This window comes from Sapajus apella, unplaced genomic scaffold (assembly GCF_009761245.1).
Source record: "Sapajus apella isolate SASKATOON/1434 unplaced genomic scaffold, GSC_monkey_1.0 scaffold40, whole genome shotgun sequence".
NCBI lineage: Eukaryota > Metazoa > Chordata > Mammalia > Primates > Cebidae > Sapajus > Sapajus apella.
The window spans coordinates 21,898,565-21,919,840 of NW_022436980.1; the positions used below are offsets into that span (position 1 = coordinate 21,898,565).

General features: G+C 38.9%; 2 protein-coding genes and 1 pseudogene across 12 annotated transcripts; 2 read left to right on the forward strand and 1 right to left on the reverse strand.

Moving 5' to 3' along the window:
- Nucleotides 1-1,091: 1,091 nt before the first annotated feature.
- On the reverse strand, nt 1,092-2,902 carry GPR15 (G protein-coupled receptor 15). The gene has a single exon (XM_032299300.1). It carries the CDS (start codon nt 2,773-2,775, stop codon nt 1,693-1,695), a length of 1,083 nt encoding a protein of 360 aa, XP_032155191.1. The 5' UTR covers nt 2,776-2,902; the 3' UTR covers nt 1,092-1,692.
- Nucleotides 2,903-5,401: 2,499 nt separating this feature from the next.
- On the forward strand, nt 5,402-9,986 carry LOC116565571 (annotated as a pseudogene).
- A 1,643-nt stretch (nt 9,987-11,629) lies between these two features.
- Nucleotides 11,630-19,346, forward strand: CLDND1 (claudin domain containing 1). Of its 11 annotated transcripts, none has more exons than XM_032299305.1 (6): nt 11,630-11,850; nt 13,009-13,052; nt 13,257-13,566; nt 15,668-15,778; nt 17,621-17,758; nt 17,933-19,346. In XM_032299305.1, exons 1-6 carry the CDS (start codon nt 11,844-11,846, stop codon nt 18,151-18,153), a joined length of 831 nt encoding a protein of 276 aa, XP_032155196.1. In that variant the 5' UTR covers nt 11,630-11,843; the 3' UTR covers nt 18,154-19,346. The 11 variants fall into 11 exon arrangements, with proteins under 11 accessions (XP_032155196.1, XP_032155192.1, XP_032155193.1 ...); XM_032299301.1 differs by having other exon boundaries at nt 11,635-11,850; nt 13,002-13,052; XM_032299302.1 differs by having other exon boundaries at nt 11,635-11,850; nt 13,002-13,052; nt 17,663-17,758.
- The last annotated feature ends 1,930 nt before the right edge of the window (nt 19,347-21,276 follow it).

The window sequence follows — 21,276 nt, forward strand, 5'->3', positions numbered from 1 at the left end:
GCACTGAATTTAGTTTTGAAGTTTTCCAAGAAGATGTGTTTGTTATTATTTACCTGGTCTTTTTTTTTCTACAACCATAATAATTTACTAAAAGCTTACTAGAATTAGTATTAATATTAATATGCTGTTAGAAATTAATACAGAAGAATACATATGTAAGGAAATTATATTTTTATTTAATAACAGTTTAAGAAAAATTAACAAGTTAGCCAATTTATAAAACCAAAATCTGTATTTTCAGCTTCTAATTAGGTTACAGGGAGATGTTCAATATTTGAAGTTTCTCTTAATGTGAAAGATACATGGGATGAAATTAAATTGGCTAGTCTTTGAAAGAATTCTAAGCTTTTTTTGATTTTCAAACAATATTTAGAAGTAAGATGTTAATTCATTCAAGTCAACAGTGGAGGTAAACACATAACCCTCTTTCTCTTGAATCAAAGATGTTTACAATAGCACACTTGCTGCTGCCGAGTCTTTGTGGTTGCCATTAATTACATGTTTTTCACATCAAAGTCTTCAGAAAGAATATAGGTACAAATTGACTCAATATTTATTGGGTAAAGGAATTCAAGAAGGTTTCTGGGTATGGAAAAAACGTATATAAAATACTAATGACATCTTTGTTAGAGATTTTCTACTTCCGCTGAATACAGAGCAGTCTGGATCTTATCTTGAAATTATATGCACCAAGCAAATGATGGTATAGGGAATGTGTAGCACCAACATTTTAATTAAAATACAAAATGATCATCTGCACGGGGGTAGAGCTAAGCATTTGATGAGTTCCAATTATATTAGTAACAACATTTTCATGTGATAACTAGATAACTGGGTAATTAAAAACATGTAATTAAAGCAAAGTCAAATCCTAATGTATAAAGGCAATGAAAACAAAAGAGCATAGTAAAACCCCATTAAAAAATAGTTACTACACCATTATGAACGGGACACATTTCTATCAATATCTTATAAAGCAAACAGAGGTCAAATCTTGCCATATGCTTACGTGTTAAGATACTAGAAGACTGCATGAAAAAGGAAGTCCGACATCACATACACTATACAAAATCCCCATGAGTTTTTTTTTCTGCCGGTCCAAAGTCATTGTGAATAAGCATAGGATGAAGCACAATGTTGGAAGATGATGAAGAATCACTATATACAGCTTTAAAGATTGAGGTCAGAATCTAGGTTAGTAACTCAGAAACAATTAATTACAGAGTGCAGGTATATTATATTGTTGTTACCTGCATTGTTACTGCATTTCTCATCAGATGAAAGTAGGCAGAATCATTTAAATGTAGTCCAATCTGGAGCTCAGTCTGAAGGATGGTGGGATTGAAGGTACCAAGTTTCTTCAGAGAGGAAAGGCCCAAATGCCCATTAACAATCATGAAGAAAGGGACTGGTTCAAGCTGGAGCCTTTATCCAAGAGTTTAAGGACAGATGGGAGTTGGATTTTGTCTGGTGGACTTGATTGGCAAGGGTTGAAGAAGGCTGCTCAGCTGAGAAAACAGCACATGCCTAATTATAACCACAACATGGAGACTTTTCAGACCTTGCTTTAAAAATTAAGTCTTCCTTGCATCTACGAAGCAATGTGAATCCTATCATTAACAGTTCTTTCTTTGTGGCTGACAAAAATTAACTGCTTAACCCATGACGGAGCTGGAAATGTCACAGTTCCCTTTAGAGTGACACAGATCTCTTCCTCCTCCTGGTAAAATCTTCTGCATGAATGAAGGTGGAGAGAGCCCTAGAGAGATGACTATCTGATGTCTCAGTGCTACTCCCAAAGTCGTGGTTTTTCAGGCAAGGGCACAGGCAGTGCACGATCGCCCGGCGGATATAGCTGTCGAAGACATAGTAAATGAAGGGGTTGACACAGCTGTTGGCAAACGCCAAGGGCCCAGTGACCTCCATGCCAAACTGCAGAATGGCTGGGGGAGAATAGCGTTCTCGCTGCAGCCCAGAGACAACGGCGAGGAGCTTGAAGGTATTGAAGGGCAGCCAGGAGACGAGAAAGGCCGCCACGACGATGCAGATGATCTTGATGGACTTCTTCAGCTTTTTGTTATGCTTTCCTGACTGCTGGTAATGGGCGCACAGCTTCCTCGCAATGCAACAGTAGCAGGTCACAATGCTCAACAACGGGACGAAAAAGGTGAAGATCAAGGCCACCAGGGACCACGCGAGTTTCCCTGGCGTTGCCTTTTTCTCCGCACAGTATGGCTTACCGCCGAGCAGCGTGAGCTCCCTGGACAGAAGGGTGGGCAAGCCCAGCAGGCCGGAGAGCAGCCAGGCGCCGGCGCAGGCCGCACGGGCGCAGTCCCTCCGCCGGAGCCTCCTGGACAGCGCCGGCCACACGATGGCCAGGCAGCGGTCCGCGCTCATGCACGCCAGCAGGAAGACGCTGCAGTGCATGTTCACGGAGATCACGTAGGAGCTGCCTTTGCACAGGAAGGAGCCCGTCCTCCACAGCCCTCGGGATGCTTCTTTGTCCACCCAGAGAGGCAGCGTGGCAAGGAAGATGAAGTCGGACGCGGCCATGTTGATGATGAAGACGTCGATCAGCCGCCTGCTGCCGGGTTTGAAGTGCAGCGCTGCCATGAGCGCAAGGTTCCCCAGCACTCCGGCCAGGAACACTGCGGAGTAGAAGACTGGAAGGAAGGCGGACGCGTGAGGAACATGGGGGCGGGGCTCCTTCATGTCAGGGTTGGCGCTGGTGGCATAGTAATAATCCAGGTAACCTGAAGTCTCTTCTGGGTCCATCACCAAAGGGCAAATGTCAGATCTGCTGAGCGTCCTCACCTATGAAGTTTTGGTATAAATTTTAGAAACCTCGAGGGTGCTTCTTTTATACGGCGCCTGCCTCTCTCTCTCTTTTCTCCTCCCTTTAAAGATCTTGGACAAACATGAAAGCGGAGATTAAAAAATGCAGTTTCTACCAATGCTCAGAAAGGGCCCACAAGGAGCACCACTCTGATTGGTGTTGGTTGGTTGTGGTTGTGGTTTTTTTGTTTGCATTTGCCCGTGAAACTGAGGTGCTTTTTGAGTTCCTTTTCTCAAGATATTCAATTTATTTCTTTAAGGCCAGTAATTAAGAAATGAAATAACTTGATTTTTTCACCTCGTTTAAAGGCCTTTCTACTTTTGACACTGAAATTTATTTTGATCTAGTCTTCTGTTTCACATATAAGCTACCGTTCTACTTTTAAAACTGTAAGGCAATGAGGATGAAAATATGCTCTTTATTTGTTGGCGAAACACGAAGAAAACTAGTCTTTCTTTGCATAAAGAGTGAATGAAAAGTTTCCCAAATCATACCAGCCTACAACTAGGTCCAACAACATGCTTCCAATTAGGGCATGAGAGTCTCCCCATCTAGTTAGCTCTTTCATTTCACACATAATCAATCCTGTCTCATAAGTTTTAAAAAATCCCCCGAAGGCTGAGACCAGGTTTTGTGCTCTGATTATTGTTACTTTACATTTTTCACTACAACTAGCATAGCATCTTGCACATAGTTGGTGCTTTGGAAATGGTCGTTTATTAGGGTTGATTCAGAAAATTCTTTTTGTTAACCCTAGCAGGAATGAATTAATTGAGGTCTAACTTCAGGTATTGTTGCTACTTATGTAACTTACAAACACAGGTTAAAAAACCTCACATTGCTATTTTTATCCTCTGACCTGCTATTGTAATTCAACCAGTGAAGTTCCCTTTTGTTAAGAGTTAATATCATTGATTAGGAGATTTTTTTCCTACTGACCCTCAAATATGCATCATCAGACACTGGATCCCCTCTGATCTTCCCTTCATATATCACACCTGTGGAGCAGTGATTGTTTTAGCTTTTGAGCCATGGCTCTCTGGTACCTCCACACATGAGTGAACATCACTTTTGGAATTGCTAATCTGGCAACAGATACACCTATAAGTGACATCATAATGGAGCTGCCAGCAGAGATCCATTATGAATCTACCTATAAAAGGGAAGATCTTTTGGTACATTCAAAACACTTGGGGAACAGGCTAAAACAGAATTCTGTCACATTTTTCTCCCGTATCTTTCCTTTTATATTATGATGACCATAGTAAAATATAACACATTTTGAAATTTATTTCGGCTCTTTACTGGCCAAAGTGACTCAAGGCTCTCTGGTATTCTCCTTTTTTCTATAACCACAATAATTTACTAAAAGGTTATTAGAATTAGTATTAATATGTTGTTAGAAATTAATACAGAAGAATACTTATGTAAGGAAATATTGTTATTTAATAACAGTTTAAGAAAAATTAACGTTAGCCAATTTATAAAACCAAAAACTGTATTTTTAGCTTCTAATTAGGTTACAGGGAGATGTTCAATATTTGAAGTTTCTCTTAATGTGAAAGATACATGGGCTGACATTAAATTAATCTGATTTAATCTTCAGAATTCCAGTTTCAGGTTGATATTGTATTCATAGAAAAATGTATGCTTGTAGATGAAAATACAGTCATTAAACAGTTGAAGGTCTTTCTTAAGCTTTTTTTTTTTTAATTTTTGAGACAGGGTCTCACTGTCACCCAGGCTAGAGTGCAGTGGCTCAAACACAGCTCACTGCCAGGCTCATGCAATCCTCCCACCTCAGCCTCCTGAGCAGCTAAGACTACAGGCATGCACCACCATGCCTGACTAATTTTTGCATGTTTTGTAGGAACAGAGTTTTGCCATGTTGCCCAGGCTGGTCGGGAACTCCTGAGCTCAAGCAGTCTGTCTGTCATGGCTTCCCAGAATGCTGGGATTACAGGTGTGGGCCACCAAGCCTGGCCCTGCTGAATTTTCATTTCTTTGGTAATTGGTATATTAAAAAGAATCATCCTGCCGGCTGTATTTCCTCCTTTTCTTTTTCTCCTGATATGGCTTAGTGTCACCTCAGTCTTAGGCAAGTGAGCTGAGGTCAGGGAAGGATGAAGTCTCCTCTGACCTGGGACAGTCCCAGAAGTCACTCTGGAGTTGATTTATGGGCCTGAGCCTGCCTTTTCTTGTGGCCCTGGCTGCTGTGTGCAATTCGTTTAATTTCATGGAGGGCATATTCCTTACTAAATATAGACTACAGATCAGAGAAACTAATTAACTGCTTTGACATTTCTGGGACAGAAACCTTTCCCACTGGGTAAGGTTTAATTATTTAATAGAATAATTCATTTTGTAAAAAATTTGAAGTAAGACAATATTTACTTGAAAAGGATTAATGAAGTAATATAGAATATTTAAACACATCATCTATATCTGTTTGCATGTGCGTTAAAGTACTAATCATATATATTAGTAAAATCATAATTAAAATTACAGTTTAAGTGTACTGTAATTTTAATATTAGAATGTAGTACCCTGCAGCCATAAGTTCTTTTGGCATTTGAGAAAATATGGTTGATTCTGGGTCTAGGGTATTTTTATTTTTTTTAAAAAAAAATTTTTGATATGTCTCAAGAATTCAACATAAAGGTATTATAAAATGGAAAAAGGGTTCATGCTCATACTGTAGAGGGAAATATTTGGCTGCACATTCATTCTGTATCCCTTACATTTTTTTTTTCAAGTTTCAAAAGTTGCTGGCTTGCTGATGTAAACTATCTCAAATCTGATTTCCTCAGCAAACTGTTGAAGCCGTTGTAGATAGTTTGCTTTATCATATATGGCCACTTTGAAGTATGATATTTAATGGTAGAACGCTACAATGTGAGAATATCCATCGTGGATCTACAATATCTTGGTACCCAAATCAGAAAACAAATGGAATGTTTTAAGCCAAAAACAGACACATAGCATAGGGCAGTCTTTTTATATCTCGGAGTACAATGCTGGTGTAAGACAGAATCCACAATAAAGCTGGCTAAAGTGGGGTTGTAAATAAGCTGGTACAACAGTCAATTTTAGGACTTTGAGTGTTCTTTAAAATAAACATGCAGATACTAACAATAAAATAGACACCTACACATAGATCAAAACTCAAAAGCAACACTGACTTCCATAAGCATATGAAAAGTCTGTGTAAACAGAGTGATGTCAAAAAAAAAAAGAATAAGATATAAATATTGGTAACTGAATGAGAGCGTATATGCTACCTCTTTAGAATTTTTTTTCTCAGAAAATAACGCTCAACTTTCCTACCCGATTCCTGGCAGAAATAACTACTTCTTCCATTTCCTAAGAACTTTAAAAATACTGCTTACAAAGTACTTGTCTCATTTCACTCTGTTAGTTGTCTTTGTATCTGACCCCTGGAGCTGATAATGAGTAACTATTCGTTGTCTCTGGACTGGCCTCGGGCATACAGAAGTTACCCAACTAAAGTTCTTTTTGGGCTCTTAAAACCATTGTTTTGAACCCGTGGATGCCAGATCGTATTACCCAGATTAGAGTCAGCAGGAACACCTGCTAAACTGTAGATTGCCAAACTCTGCCCTAGGTGTATTCAGTCAGAATCACCAGGGAAGAAGTCTAGGACTTTATATTTAACAAGTATCCAAGGTGATTCTAAATGGACTAAAGTTCAGAATCACTGTTCTGATTAACATAAGTTAACCAACCTTATATGTTTTGCTTTGTTATTGTTCTGTTATTATTTGTTATTATTTTGACTAATTTTTTAAAAAGACCTAAAAGTAATCCTCAAAATTGGAAATTTGTGGAAGTATTTTGGTCTGGATATCACAAAATTTTGGGAATTAATTTAGATTTGTAGGCCTTACTTATTCTATGTTCCAATTCCTGAGTTATGTTCAGAACTGGCTCAGGCGTTGAGGACAGAGAAAGGTTTTCTCTACTGAAATGCCTGCTCAAGTGAATCCATTATTACTTGCTGTTGATTGCAGCCTCTGCTTCACAGGCAGGCTGAAGATTTAATAATAGAGCCATCCTAGTTAGGCTTATTGGACTTATGATACCATTACTTCGGCCTCTTCCCCATCAAGCACATCAGGTGGAGATCAGATTACATGTATATAGCACAGAAGAAAGAAATCCCTGGATAAGTAGCCTTTGATTCACACATGCTCTGCTGATATGTCCCAGAATAAATGGCAAAGAGCATGAAGCAACTAATTATTTCTCATTAATCTTATCAATTAAACAGTGTCATTATATATTCACTTGTTAGATACATTCTCTTGTCCATTTCTTAGGAGTATCGCAAAGTGCAAAGTCAAAGAGTTCAGTTTAAGAAAACTGATTATATTGTTTATACTCTAGGAGTTTATTATTATTTTTAAATTCTCAGTTACTTGGAGAATTTAGAACCATATAATGTAATATCACATCATGCCAAATCAAGTGGCATATATTCCCTTTTATGAGGGCCCCCCACTTAATTTACTAGGTTATTTCCCTTGGTAACTAATACTTACATAGATAGAAATGATGTTACTATTCTAGCAATATATGCTTTAGTTTTCTTCATAATAGTAGATTTAATATGAATTTAGGTTGTGCGTAACAAAAATTGAGTTTATTTATGTTGGTGTCCTTGGCATCCAGCAGAGTGGCAAGTAATAGATGGTCAACAATTGATTGTAGATCTGGGATGAATCATGCTTGAATTTTCAGTTATTTCCAAGGAATAGGGACTTTTCACAAACTTCTTAGACAGCTTTCACTTTCTATTCCATCCTGGGATCTTTGTCACATCATAAACTAATATGAAAAGATGTTTCTAAGTTAATGCAGCATATTTTTTGTCAACTTATGCTAATGTTTTCACTTAGCACATCTGGTTGAATCAGAAGCAACTTGAAAACAAATAAATGTGAAAAATATCACTGTCATGGCCTCATAATAATTATGATGGATAGTGATGAGAAGAGGACTCTCAGTGAAGACTCTTTTTTAAGTTTATTAATAATTAAATTAATTGATATCAGTTTCTTATCAGCAATAAAGATTACTTTTTGAAAAGATATTTTTGGGAGGCCCACAATTCATACCCATAACTCTATACTAATAAGTGTCACTTAGAAGAAATAAAAAAATTTTTCTTCCATAATTTTAGCCTTCCTAATGATTACTGCTAATCTTTGAAACAGCAAGGGCTGTTTTTCAGTATCTTTTCTAATCAGAATGCACATGGCATTCCTCCTTTTTCTTTGCAATCTACATTTGCCACTATCTCTGTTTCTAATATATTTCCTTGGCTTGAGGTGTAAGATATAAAAATTCTGCAATGAAACGCTATGCTGTGGATCTATGAAAAACCATATTTTGTAGTTGAATTATTCTTCCAGTAGAATTATAAATTGTAAAATTTTATAGCTTGAAGTGATATTAATGATCATTAGGACAACTATTTTACTAATGAGAACCCTGGGGTCCAGAAAGGGGTCATTAGATCCACTGATAATTTTTAAATAAAGGATAATTTAAACAAAGTTTTCATTTACATATGGCTCATGCACTGTCTTTCAGAAGCATGGGCATCTGAAAATTATAGTTTTTACTATATGTGGCACTTTACAGGAATTGCTAAAAAACAGGAGACATTTTTAGATGTATTTTTTATTTGCCTTGATCTTGATCAAGTTCTGTTATTGTTTTACAGTGAATAGGTGCAAGGAAATTCAAAGATAGGTACATTTTTAAGAATAGTTTTTGGTTGGAACCCAGAACTTGTACATATTTCCATTTTCTTCCTTTCTGAACTCCAAAGTTCATAAGAAAAACCACCAGGGCAAAATTACATTAGAAAAACATAATGTAGATATATCTTATAATGTAGATATAACTTATAATTCCTAAAAATATGCAATTAAAAATAATATTAAATGTATTGGGGAATTTGATATTGATGGAAATTCTAGTGTGAAGAATTGTTTCATAAGTACATAACACAAACAAGTTGTAACATCTGAGTATCTAGATTTTCAGTTATTGGGTTAATTTTAAATGTGCTGTAACTATAATTTGCCTTCCTGTTGAAACTAGAACCATCTTTAACAAGTTAAACTAGATGCCTCATTCAACTTTGCTTTTAAACCTAAATTTCATAATTTCTACATGGTTGCACAAAATCATCTTTTATATTTGTGAAAATGTGAGGCCAGCTACCATTTCTCAAATAGCAGAGTAAAAACAGAGGTAGAAATTTAGCTCTATTAATTTATTAAGGATTTATTTTACCTACTCATACAACAAGCAAGCACAAATAGAAATTAGGAAACACCAAAGATGGAGAGATAAACCAGAAATACGGTGTGTGGTTGGTGAAACTGGGTGTGATGAGTCCGTTCAGGTCCTTTCTCAGGATGATCAAAACCACAAACATGCAGACACCTCCAGGTTCATGCTAGGTTGGTCAGTGAAATATGCCCTGAGTGTTTTCTAGGCATTCTGAAGACTTGAAGGGCGCAAGCATCATCCTCCTTTTCAGGCCCTCCCAGAAACATTTCCTGGTGTATTCCTGAGTCATGACGACTTGTATATATGATAGGATCCCAGGCCTGGGAATCTCCTGAGCAGGGCTAAACAAAGATGCCCAAAATATAGTCCTGGCAAATCTCTCCTAGTCATTTGGTGGTTAGTCCAGAGTTTCTTAATCCTGCTGAAGCAGGCAGGAACACCTATCTCTATAAGTGGATTATCTCCATTTTGGGGTAACCTCTAGGGTTAATCCAGGAGCTTTACAAGCTGTTTGTCTTTTTCCCACTTGTTTCCCTGGTCTGCCCCTGCTCCCTGCGTGCCTTGTTGTCATGTCTCCGAAAATTGAGGAAATCATGAACTTTTGCTCACAGCCCGACCAAAGGATGCCAAATCTGTCAAGATCAAGAAAAAAAGGACAGTGTGAAATTTCAAGTTCGATGCAGCAGATATCTTTATATCTTGGTCAACACTGACAAAGAGAAGGCAGAGAAACTGAAGCAGTCCCTGCCCCTTAGTTTGGCAGTGAAGGAGCTGAAATGAACCAGCCACACTGATTTGAACTGTATTAGAATACCAAAAATCCACCAAAAAGCTGTTTTCACTACGCTTACTGAAATATTATATATATTCAATGAATATTTGCAAATACTAGTAATTTAATGATTCTTTCCTAAGTGCCGGGTTCTGTGCTGGGCATTTTGTATGTACTTTCTCACTTAATCCTCACAATGATCATGTGGAATAGATGCTACTGTCAACATCCATATTTTGGAAAAAAGACAACCAAGACTTAAAGAAGGTTAATTCTCCAAAGTCATAAAATGAGTATATTCAAGTGTGTTACCATGATAGTCAGTTACTCTAATACCAAGTTTGCTACCATGTCAATTACTCTCTTTAGTTCCTTTATCTATAGACTGAAGTTGTTTCTTCTTTTCTCTCCTTTAAACTTCTCTTTTGCCTGGTTTACTGACCACATGATCTCAGTGGAGAGTTAAATCTGAAAGTAGGGGATTTCTAGTGAAGGCCGATGGATGAAGACATTTCCTGGTGTATAAATGCATTTATGAGTCTTACTACACATTGACAATTTGCCTGCGCTCCTCCACCACTTTCTCTAGTTGGTGCCTCTGACAAAAATTTTTTTATTACATGCTATATGCGAAAATCCAGAGTCATGTTTGAATATTATATTTGGCTACCTTATTATGTGCTGTATATGAATACCAGTTCACCCACTCAGCTGAAAGAAACGTAACTACAGACAAAGAAACATATCATGCCTTTAATCTGTCAAAGTGGTAGAAATTCAATATCAGCTTGAAGCTCCCATCTTTCTCCTGTGCTAAATTACAAAGCATTAGGGGACAGAGTGAGGGTTTGAAACTTCTGTCCTTGAGTCAGTTTTCCCTGTAGGTTACTATTGAGAAATCCACCATTTGCTGGTCCCAGGCCACCACGTTAATAATTCCACACATGTTACTGCTAAGATGTGACTGTCCATGAATTTCTTGTGTGTCAAACCTGAGAGCTCAGATTCACTGTTGCCTCTGTGCCACACATCATCTGCAATCTCCAATGCTGTCCATGACCTTCTCTGGTTGAGTGATGTTCTCCAAATTTCAGTCTTTTTCCTACTATACCCACAATTTTTAAATTCATTTTTGACATATCAGGTGTCCCCAGTATTAACTTAATATTTTAAAAATTAAATGAAAAAAATTTAAAAAGGAACATTACTACAATAAAAAACTAGTATCACTTGGCATGAAAAGAAGGCAGCTACAAACACACATTTTATGAAACCCAAATAATGTCATTACATTCTTGATGGATACTGTCTACAGGTCACATACTTCTTAGCCTAAACTTAGGCAATAAAATCAGAAGGACGCTCTGCTCCAGTGCGAGGGATTCTGGGGGAGGGAAATAAAATGGGTCAACGTTTCACAAGTAGGATCGCATTTTCGCTCATTTATACTTAGATCTAGAGGCAGGGTAGTGTGTGACAGGGAAAGCACAGGACTAAGTCAGACCTAAGTTTTACAGGTCGCGGTCATTGACTAGAGGTGACCGGAAACGGGCCGCTTTACTTTCTGGACCATCGTCCCTTCCTCCCTCAAATGCAAGAATCCAACAGCCTAGACTTCCCTTCTGCGCAGCAGCTTGCCCCGCGGAGCTGAACTACATCTCCCACAATGCACCGCGAGCGGCGCCGGGAATGCCTACCGCCGCCTCAGACAGCTTTCAGGCTGTCCCTCCTACAACTCCCACAAGGCCCCTCGGCCCCCGGGCCGCGGCCCTGCCCGGGGTGGGGGCGGAGGCGGAGGCGCGGGAGTTATGGAGGGGGCGGGCTCTGCAGGGAAGTGCGTCAGAGGAGGCGCGGGGAGAGTAGGGTGCTGTGGTCTGAGCTAGAGGGTGAAGCCGGCTGTGCAGGAGGATGGGCGGTGAGTGAGTGGGACCCGCGTGGCGGGCGGGGGTCCGTCGCGGTTCGACGTTCCCGGCGGTTTGCGGAGGGGCCCCGTTCCCGGGCGTGGTCGGGACTGGGCGGGCTCCGGGCGGCGGTGGTGTCCCTGGGCCGAGCCCTCTAGGGCGGGGCCTGGTCTGGTACCGGGGGCCGCTGGCGGGGGGCTGCGCACGGCCGCCCCGCCCCGCCCCGGCCCCGGCCTCTCCGGCCCCGCCGTGCCCCGGGGGGGTGGCCGCGCCTGGCGTGCGGCGGGGACGCGCCGCCGTTCCCAGGCTGGGACCCTTTAAGGTCATTGGAGAGCACCAGGGCGAAGGGGGCATTTTCTAAAAACCAAAACGCAAACCCAACTTTCTGAGTTATCGTTATTGTCACTGCCCTTGCCTTTCCCGAATCGCTTCCCGTTTTCCAAACTCAGCGACCGCAGGTGGCGAGTCTGTTTTTCGTGCACCTTCGTCAGGTGTGGGGTACGGTCACGGTGTATACTTGCCGCGTAGTAGTTGACTCAGCGCGATCCGCCTTGAGTCGTTTTGCTGCGGCCATTTACTACTGCCGCGGAGCCCCGTCCACGCCTTGGGACGGTTCATATTTAGAGAGTTTTCTGCCGGGCTAAGGAGGGATCATTTAGTTTTTGCGGACATACATTGCACTTAGGATTTAGGGAGAGAGCAAGGTTTCGCTTGAGGAGGTTCAGAAGTATAAGGAATAGGGAGAGTAGACAGGAGTGAAGCATTTGGCAGCGTCAAGAAGCTTGGCTTAGCTTTAATGGATTAGGGAGAGATTGCTATCTAGCATTATTACATGTTATTGTTCTCTTTGCTATTTTATACACCTAACACAACCTTTCCCTCGGGGTTAACAAACATCTTCCACTCTGTTTTCCGTATGGCTCCTGACTCTTACCTTTGTTTTTAGGAGGCTTACCTCTTCAGAGGAAACTGGGAGAAGCCAATTTCCACTGCTTCCTTTTCCTGTGCCTTTTTAACACTCAAACCCAGAACACTTAATCCTCTGCAGCTTGTGCAGAAATTCAGTCTGTAATTTAAAATGTGTGCACGGTACACTGCTGATCATGGGCATGTCTGTTGTTTGTATCTGTAATGTGTATGTCCATTTCAGTGTTGTCTGTTTTAGTATGCAGGTGATAGACTAGAGAACAAGACCTCTGTCTCCGTAGCATCCTGGGTATGTGAGCATTCAATAAGTACTTTTATGAGAATGCGTTTTGTTTTAAACTTAATTAAAAACGTGCTTGCTTTCTAAAAAAAATTCTTAATGGTTATGTACGAAGGCATGGGGAATCGGGTGAAGGGTCCTTTGGAATAATTCGAAATAATCTTTCTTATTTGTCCTTAAAGTCTAACTTTTTTTTCTTCAACTTTTAAACAGAGCAGTCTGAATGCCAGAATGGATAACCGTTTTGCTACAGCGTTTGTTATTGCTTGTGTGCTTAGCCTCATTTCCACCATCTACATGGCAGCCTCCATTGGCACAGACTTCTGGTATGAATATCGAAGTCCAGTTCAAGAAAATTCCAGTGATTTGAATAAAAGCATCTGGGATGAATTCGTTAGTGATGAGGCAGATGAAAAGACTTACAATGATGCACTTTTTCGATACAATGGCACAGTGGGATTGTGGAGACGGTGTATCACCATATCCAAAAACATGCATTGGTATAGCCCACCAGAAAGGACAGGTATTTCTCTTATTTTAACTTCTCTCTCCTTTACCTGTTTAATAATAGACAAAACAACCTAATGATTGCCCAATTACATGTAATGTAAGTAGCTTTGTTGGTTCTGTCTCTCCTTAAGGGAATAAATCATGGTGTATCTTCTCTTCTTACCACCTTCTCTCCCCACCTTCTCTGCATTACCATGGTACTCATCAATATTGGCTGGATGAGGAACTTTTCTTATCCTGAGAAAGCCGTTTAAAATTTTTGTACTTGTGCATTACTTTTTATTAATCTCACACATGTCATAAAGAAATAGTTGAAAAAGTACATCAAAAGACTTTTAAAATCTTTGGCAACTAATAAAGGACTACCATCTAAAATCAACTCAACAAATTGTTCTGAGTTAGCTGTATTATACTATGTATCTATCATTTGCTCCTGTGACTTAGAGGATATAATTTCACCAGCTCTACATTTAAATCTGTCTAATTATGAGACTATTTTGCAACCATCTTGATGCAGAGTTTGTAGGTTAAGATATTTGTATTACAGAAGTAAAAAAAAAAAACAGCTAAGTTTTTCAGGTTTATTTTGCAGGCATTCTTATTTAACACTTAAAGGTTTTAATTTCCAGTTATTAAAATGGTAGCCTTAGACCTCTTTGTAAGGGACAACTTTACAGTTTATTTATAATTACTTCTGTCGGCCCATTAGTGGGGGAGCATTGTATTCAAATCATAGCAGAACAAGCTTGAGTTACCACATATCAAAAGGATGATATGTCATTGTATCTGAATAAAGAGGTACTTTGAAAGGAAAGGGGAGAAAGTTGGTTAAAAATTCATTGTAAAATGTTCAGTTTGACTTATGAGGTCACAGGGGCACTTGATATTGATTTTGGAGTTGATAGTGGAGTGTTATCACTTGGCCATTCATTAAGCAAATATTTATTGCATGCCTTCATGTTCCACGACCTCTTAGCTGGGAGTACATCAGGAAAGAGAACAAAATCCTTACTCCTGGGGAGCTGGCATTCTAATAAAGGATGAAAGGCAGTAAACAGAATAAAACAGTATAAACAGAATAAATAGTATGTTAAAAGATGACATGTGCTATGGCAAAATAGAACACTAAAGGGATTTGGAAATATGTGGGAAAAGGAGTACTGGGGGCCATAGGTTATGATTTTCAGTAGCATACTTAAGGTAGGTCTTATTGAGAAGACACCACTTGAGTAAAGAATGTAAAGACTAGATGAAAGAGTTGGCTATATGGGTAAATGGGGAGGTAGTCATTTAGGGTGGAAAGGACATCTGCTGCAAAGGCCCTGTGGCAGGAGCATGCCTGAAATATTCAAGGGCCAGTAAGGAAGCCACTGGGCTGGAATGAAGGGAGAGTCGGGAAGGTGGGAATGCTGCCAAAGACCTGCTTTGGGAGTGGTACTGGGCCAAATCCTGGAAGACTCTAGGCATAGCGAGAACTTTGGTGTTGACTCCAAGTACAGTGGTGAGCCATGATCTGGTCACCCAAGCTGTTGTGAGAACAGAGGCAGCAGACAAAGGTGGAAGCTAGAAGACTATGGTTAGGAGGCTATAGAAGTAATTCAGGTTAAGTGATGATTATGACTCACACCAGAGTTGTAGCCCTGAGCAGCAGCTGCTTTCTGGACATAGTTTGAAGAAAGAACTCTAGGATTTCCTGATAGAGTGTAAATATACAAAAATGACTCTAAAGTTTCCGGTCCAAGTAACTAGAAATGTGGAGTTGCCATTCCCTGAGATGGCGATATGACTGGTAAAGCAGGGTTAGGCAAGAAGATCGACATTCCTATTTATTCCGGTGTTTCCTCCCCTTCTTCCTAGGCTTCTTATGTAGCTATTCTGCCATTCATTTTACTACTTCCACTTTATTTTTCTTCCTCGTGCCTATGTCTTCAGTCTGCTACTGAGGACCAGTGGCATCCATTGGACGCCTATGAATCCTGTGTGTCAATCAGGGCCAGAGGAGTTGCTGACCCCTCTGGAAACGTCTTTTACTTTTTACTTTGGAGAATAATTACTGAAAGAGATTTTTGTTAAATGTTTATGATGAAAACAACAGGCACTTGTTCTTGTTCCAGAGTCATTTGATGTGGTCACAAAATGTGTGAGTTTCACACTGACAGAGCAGTTCATGGAGAAATTTGTTGATCCCGGAAACCACAATAGCGGGATTGATCTACTTAGGACCTGTGAGTACTTTGACTTCACCAGGACGGTTGGGGGAGCAATGATAATTTTATTTGTCTTTTTTTGGACTCTGTTTTTGGAACAAGATGAGTTAGTAGATTGTGCCAACTTTTAAATAAGATGTCTAACAGTATCCAATGAACTCTGTTCTGTTGATCACATATTTTACAAGGTAGATACATGCTTACCAAATTTCAAATGATTTGAATTTGACAGGGACAACTACTTAATTGGGTGATGGGGTCTAGATCTTCAGAAGATATTATTAATGGGCCCATTTAATAAGAGGAAATTTAGTTGGAATAACTTATAATTCCTGTATTTGAATTAAACACTTTCCACTGCTTGAGTTCAGATAGATGTATGTGAAAAAATTTGACTACAAGCCCTAAATGAGTCAATGAGTTGTCAGGCCTGCCCGAAGTGTTTATCCAGTCTTAGGAGGTAGTAACAAAAGGGTGGATGACAAAAAAGATGAAAGTATTTATTAGGAAAAGTCTATTTGTTGATGGTCAGGCAGCCCATGAAATACTGTCGTCAGATTTGAGCCTCAGTTTTCAGGGCTATAGGGACGTCCCTTGTCCAGAAGAATGACGATGTTGTAAAAGAAAAGGTTGAATAAGATGTAGGTATTTAGTTTTATAAAAAGAATATATAGCAAGCAGTTTATTACTAGGAGAGTTTTAAGGGAAGTAAGTGAGAAAAACACTTAAGTTCCAGAAAGCGAAACCAGCAGCAAAAGGTAAATTTGGTCAAGGTGGATATGAATACATTTCTAATAATGAATATTATCTAAAAATGGAATCACATGTTTTATAAGGTCATCAGTTTTTCCCATGTTGATGAAGGATTTATGATAATTAAAACTACCTTTTATTGAGTTCTTATATATTTCAGATTCTCTGCTTTGTGCTTTATGTAATTCTTTCAACAGCCCTATAAGACAGGTCATTTATAATTACCATTAATATACTTGTTGTTACTGCCTTTACGTCCTATAAAGACTTAAATATTGTTGGTAGGTAGAGTTGGAGTGATTTTTGTATCAAATCCTGGCTCTACCACTTACTGTGTTACTTTGTACAGGCTATTTACACTTTTTTTTTTTTTTTTCTGAGCTGGAGTCTCGCTTTGTTGCCTAGGCTGGAGTGTAGTGGCATGATCCTCCACCTCCCAGATTCAAACAATTCTGCTTCAGGCTCCTGAGTACCTGGGATTACAGGCACGCACACTATGTCTGGCAATTTTTGTATTTTCAGTAGTGATGAGGTTTCACCATGTTGGCCAGGCTGGTCTTGAACTCCTGACCTCATGATCCTCCTGACTCAACCTCCCAAAGTGCTGGGATTACAGGCGTGAGCCACTGCACCTGGCTTCCTCCTATATATTTTAAATCATCTTTAGATTACTTCTAATACTGAACACAATATAAATGCTATGTAAATAGTTGTTATATATTTTAAAATTTGTATTATTTTAATTTTTTTTTCCTGAACATTTTTAACCCTTGGTTGGTTGAATATGTGGATGCAAAACTTGCAGATTTGGAGGGCTGACTGTACCTACTTTTTATGGTTGTTGGGAGGATTAACAGAGTAAATGTGTAGACAGATATTGCCTGGTATGTAATAAACCCTCTAGTCGCTACCTGTTAGTGTCCTTTCACTTTTATCAGGATTAGGTTAGCATCTTTTTGAATAATACACTTTAGAAAGGATGCCTCATTGTTAAAATAGTTCTCACTTTTTGAGAAAAGAGCTAATTAAAACATGAAAGAAATTGCCATTGTGGGAAAATGGTCTGAAATCATGGTCACATTTCTATTCTCTCTTTTTAAAAATCAGATCTGTGGCGTTGCCAGTTCCTTCTGCCTTTTGTGAGTTTAGGTTTGATGTGCTTCGGGGCTTTGATTGGACTTTGTGCTTGCATTTGCCGAAGCTTATATCCCACCATCGCCACGGGCATTCTCCATCTCCTTGCAGGTAGGTTTTGCCATCATACTTACCTTTTAGCTTCTCCCTGTCTCCTTAGGGACCAAAGAGTTACAAATCTTAAGGGTTCACCTATTAACTGCCCTGTCACACTGCCTGAAAAGCTCTTTACTGTGCTTTTACCCAGCCATGTTTTTTTTTTTTTTCCCTGAATTTTCCCTCAAGGTCTGTGTACACTGGGCTCAGTAAGTTGTTACGTTGCTGGAATTGAACTACTACACCAGAAACTAGAGCTCCCTGACAATGTATCGGGTGAATTTGGATGGTCCTTCTGCCTGGCTTGTGTCTCAGCTCCCTTACAGTTCATGGCTTCTGCTCTCTTCATCTGGGCTGCTCACACCAACCGGAAAGAGTACACCTTAATGAAGGCATATCGTGTGGCATGAGCAAGAAACTGCCTGCTTTACAATTGCCATTTTATTTTTTTAAAATAATACTGATACTTTCCTCACCTCCTTCTCAGTTGTTTTTAATTTTTATTTTATTTGTGGATATACCATTTTATTATGAAAATCTATTTTATTTATACTCATACACCACTAAATACACACTTAATACCACTAAAATTTATGTGGTTTACTTTAAGTGATGCCATCTTTCAAATAAACTAATGTAGGTCTAGACAGAAAGAAATGGATAGAGACTTGACACACATTTATGAAAGATAATTGGCAGAGGAATTTGACCCAAACAAGTTCTGCTAATGTCTGTTAGACTTTTCTGTAAAACTAAAGTAACTATCTATTCAACTGAAAACTCTCTAATAATTTCTCTGGGAAACCTCTCATCATTGTCCAAACTTCATGTTCACTTTGCTGTTGTAGATAGCCAGTCAGCCAGCAGTGTTAGTGCTGCTTTCCAAGACTTAAGCATTATAAAATTGGGAAATTATCTAATATCATTTTCCCTAAGCATTGGCACATAGCTTCATCTGAGGTGAGATATGGCAGCTGTTTATATCTGCACTGGTGTCTGTCTACAAAAAGTGAAAAATACAATGTTTACTTGAAATTCTTACTTTGTAACTGCAAGAATTCCAATTCAGCCAGACAAGGATTAAGATTATTATTTTTAACTCTCCATAAAATTTTTAGTACCACCAAATCATTTGGGATGTTTTTCCTTTCCTCTTCACATACCAGGGTTATTGAAAGTGTGCTTTCTTTTTAACTTATGTTATAGTTACAAAGTAACATTCCCCAACTGCTATTTAGTTACTCTAGCCCAGTACCATAAAGAACGGTTCACCGTAATGACCCTCCAGAGCTGGGAAACCTACCACAAGATCTAAAGTTTGGCTGTCCATCAACCTCCAACTATGGTCTTTATTTCTTGTGGTAATATGATGTGCCTTTCCTTGCCTAAATCCCTTCCTGGTGTGTATCAATTTTATTTAATGTGTTCTAATTCAGTCATTTTTATAAGTATGTCTATAAACATTGAACTTTAAAAAAATCTTATTTATTTATTCCACTACTGTAGCAATTGACAGATTTTAAAAAAAAGTAACCTCATAATTTCTTACCATAACCTAAATGTCTTTTTTTAAAAAATAAAATTGAAAATGAAAAGGACTCAATGAATTGTATGTAGAGTGTCTGAATTGATTTGAATCTCAACACTTTAGGATAAAGAAGTGGCGGGGAATCTCTGTGGTTATCTGTGGAAAGTGAATCTTGCTGTACAGGGCTGTCTTTATGTCCTGTGTTTGGGTCTCTTGTTTTATCTTACGGAAAAGGGGAACTCCTTCCCCCTATTAGAAATAAAATCTTTCTTTTATTTTTCAGAATTTTAAACCAGGTACCCAAAAGTAGTTTTGTGATGTCTACATGTCATACTTAATGTGGCTAGTTTTCTGTGAAGTCATTTAGTGGCTGTGGATGTGTGTGTTCTATATTAAACAATCAAGTCAGCTTCTGACTTAGAACAAAGCCAGCATGACTCTATAGCCAATTATTGCCCGTGAAATGGCTGGTTAACTCAGGCTTCTATCTAATCTTAATTCTGAAAGATTCATTACTCTTCAGCCCCTTCTGTGGAAGGTGGAAAAGAGAAAAGCTAAGTGAACAAACAAAACACCTTTGGGAATAGGATATGGAAATTTTTGGGAGCATGACATTTTTGTATCGGTCAGTTATTTTAAACAATGTCTCTGCCTCTTACTACCCCAGAGTTACATGGGAAGCTATCACCATAACCTCTGCTGCTATGTGTTGTAGTTGGTATTTTTAGCGTGTTGCAGGGTAGCTGAGGTCATCTTTCCTGCAAAGACTCTTCTTTGGAATATATAGTGCTATATTGTTTCATTTAATGGGAAACGGATTCTAATCAGGTTGAACCATATGAAACTGATATATTCAACGTTTTTTATCAACCTAATACATAAAATCATTGGCAAGGCAAATCCTATTAATCTCTTTTCATTTAATCTTTGAAAGCAACCTCCAAAGTAAAAAAATTTCAGATTTTTCAGAATGAATTTTATGGCAATTTAAGAAGTGTGTTTAAAGACCTTTTTAATTTTATAGCTCCTAACTAAATTATGTGGGTAAATATCTTCTATGATTTCTAGCAAAAGACTCATTTCAAAATTTATTAAGTATAGCCATAAAACACCAGAATTTGGTACAATAAAAAAAGGAATTCTGGAATAATTTACTTGTTCAGATAACACTAAGTATGCCTTTTGTCTGTACCATATTACACTAGAGTTTCAAATTCATAATCTAATGGCAATGTGTTAAAATTTCACCTGCTGTAGTGGGGAGTGTGTTTGTTTGTGCATATATGCAGATGTTCATTAAGGGAGAGGATAGGGTTGACAATCACTCCTAGGTGAATTCATTTAGTCGTATGATAGAGAAGAATGAGATGACCACAAAACATCACTTTAGTTTGTTTTTGCATTCCAGAAACATCACCAAATTGCAGACTAGCATGGTTAAAACCTATAGATCCTGTCATGTTCAATTGACTAAAATATATAATCAGGGCATTTTAATACTTAGCCTTCATATAAACTTTTACTAAAAGTGAAAACAACCTGTTAACCTAATTTTGCTGATTGCAAAACTTTCTTTTTCTTTTTTTTTTTTGTTTGAAATGGAGTCTCACTCTGTCACCCAGGCTGGAGTGCAGTGGCCCAGTCTCTGCTCGTTGCAACCTCCACCTCCCAGTTTCAAGCAATTCTACCTGAGCCTACAGAGTAGCTGGGATTACAGGCGTGCGCCACCATGCCCAGCTAGTTTCTGTATTTTTAGTAGAGATGGGATTTTACCATGTTGACCAGGCTGGTCTTGAACTCCTGACCTCAAGTGACCCACCCACCTTGGCCTCCCAAAGTGCTGGGAATTACAGGCATGAACCACTGGACCTGCCTGATTGCAAAACTTCCTGAAATTCTCTAGCAGCTAAAAGAGCAGTTAATGGGTGCTGCTCTGATGATGCAAATTGTCATTTCACAAGCTTGATGCAGCCATGTCCTGGCATAGATGGGTGGAGTCTTTTGT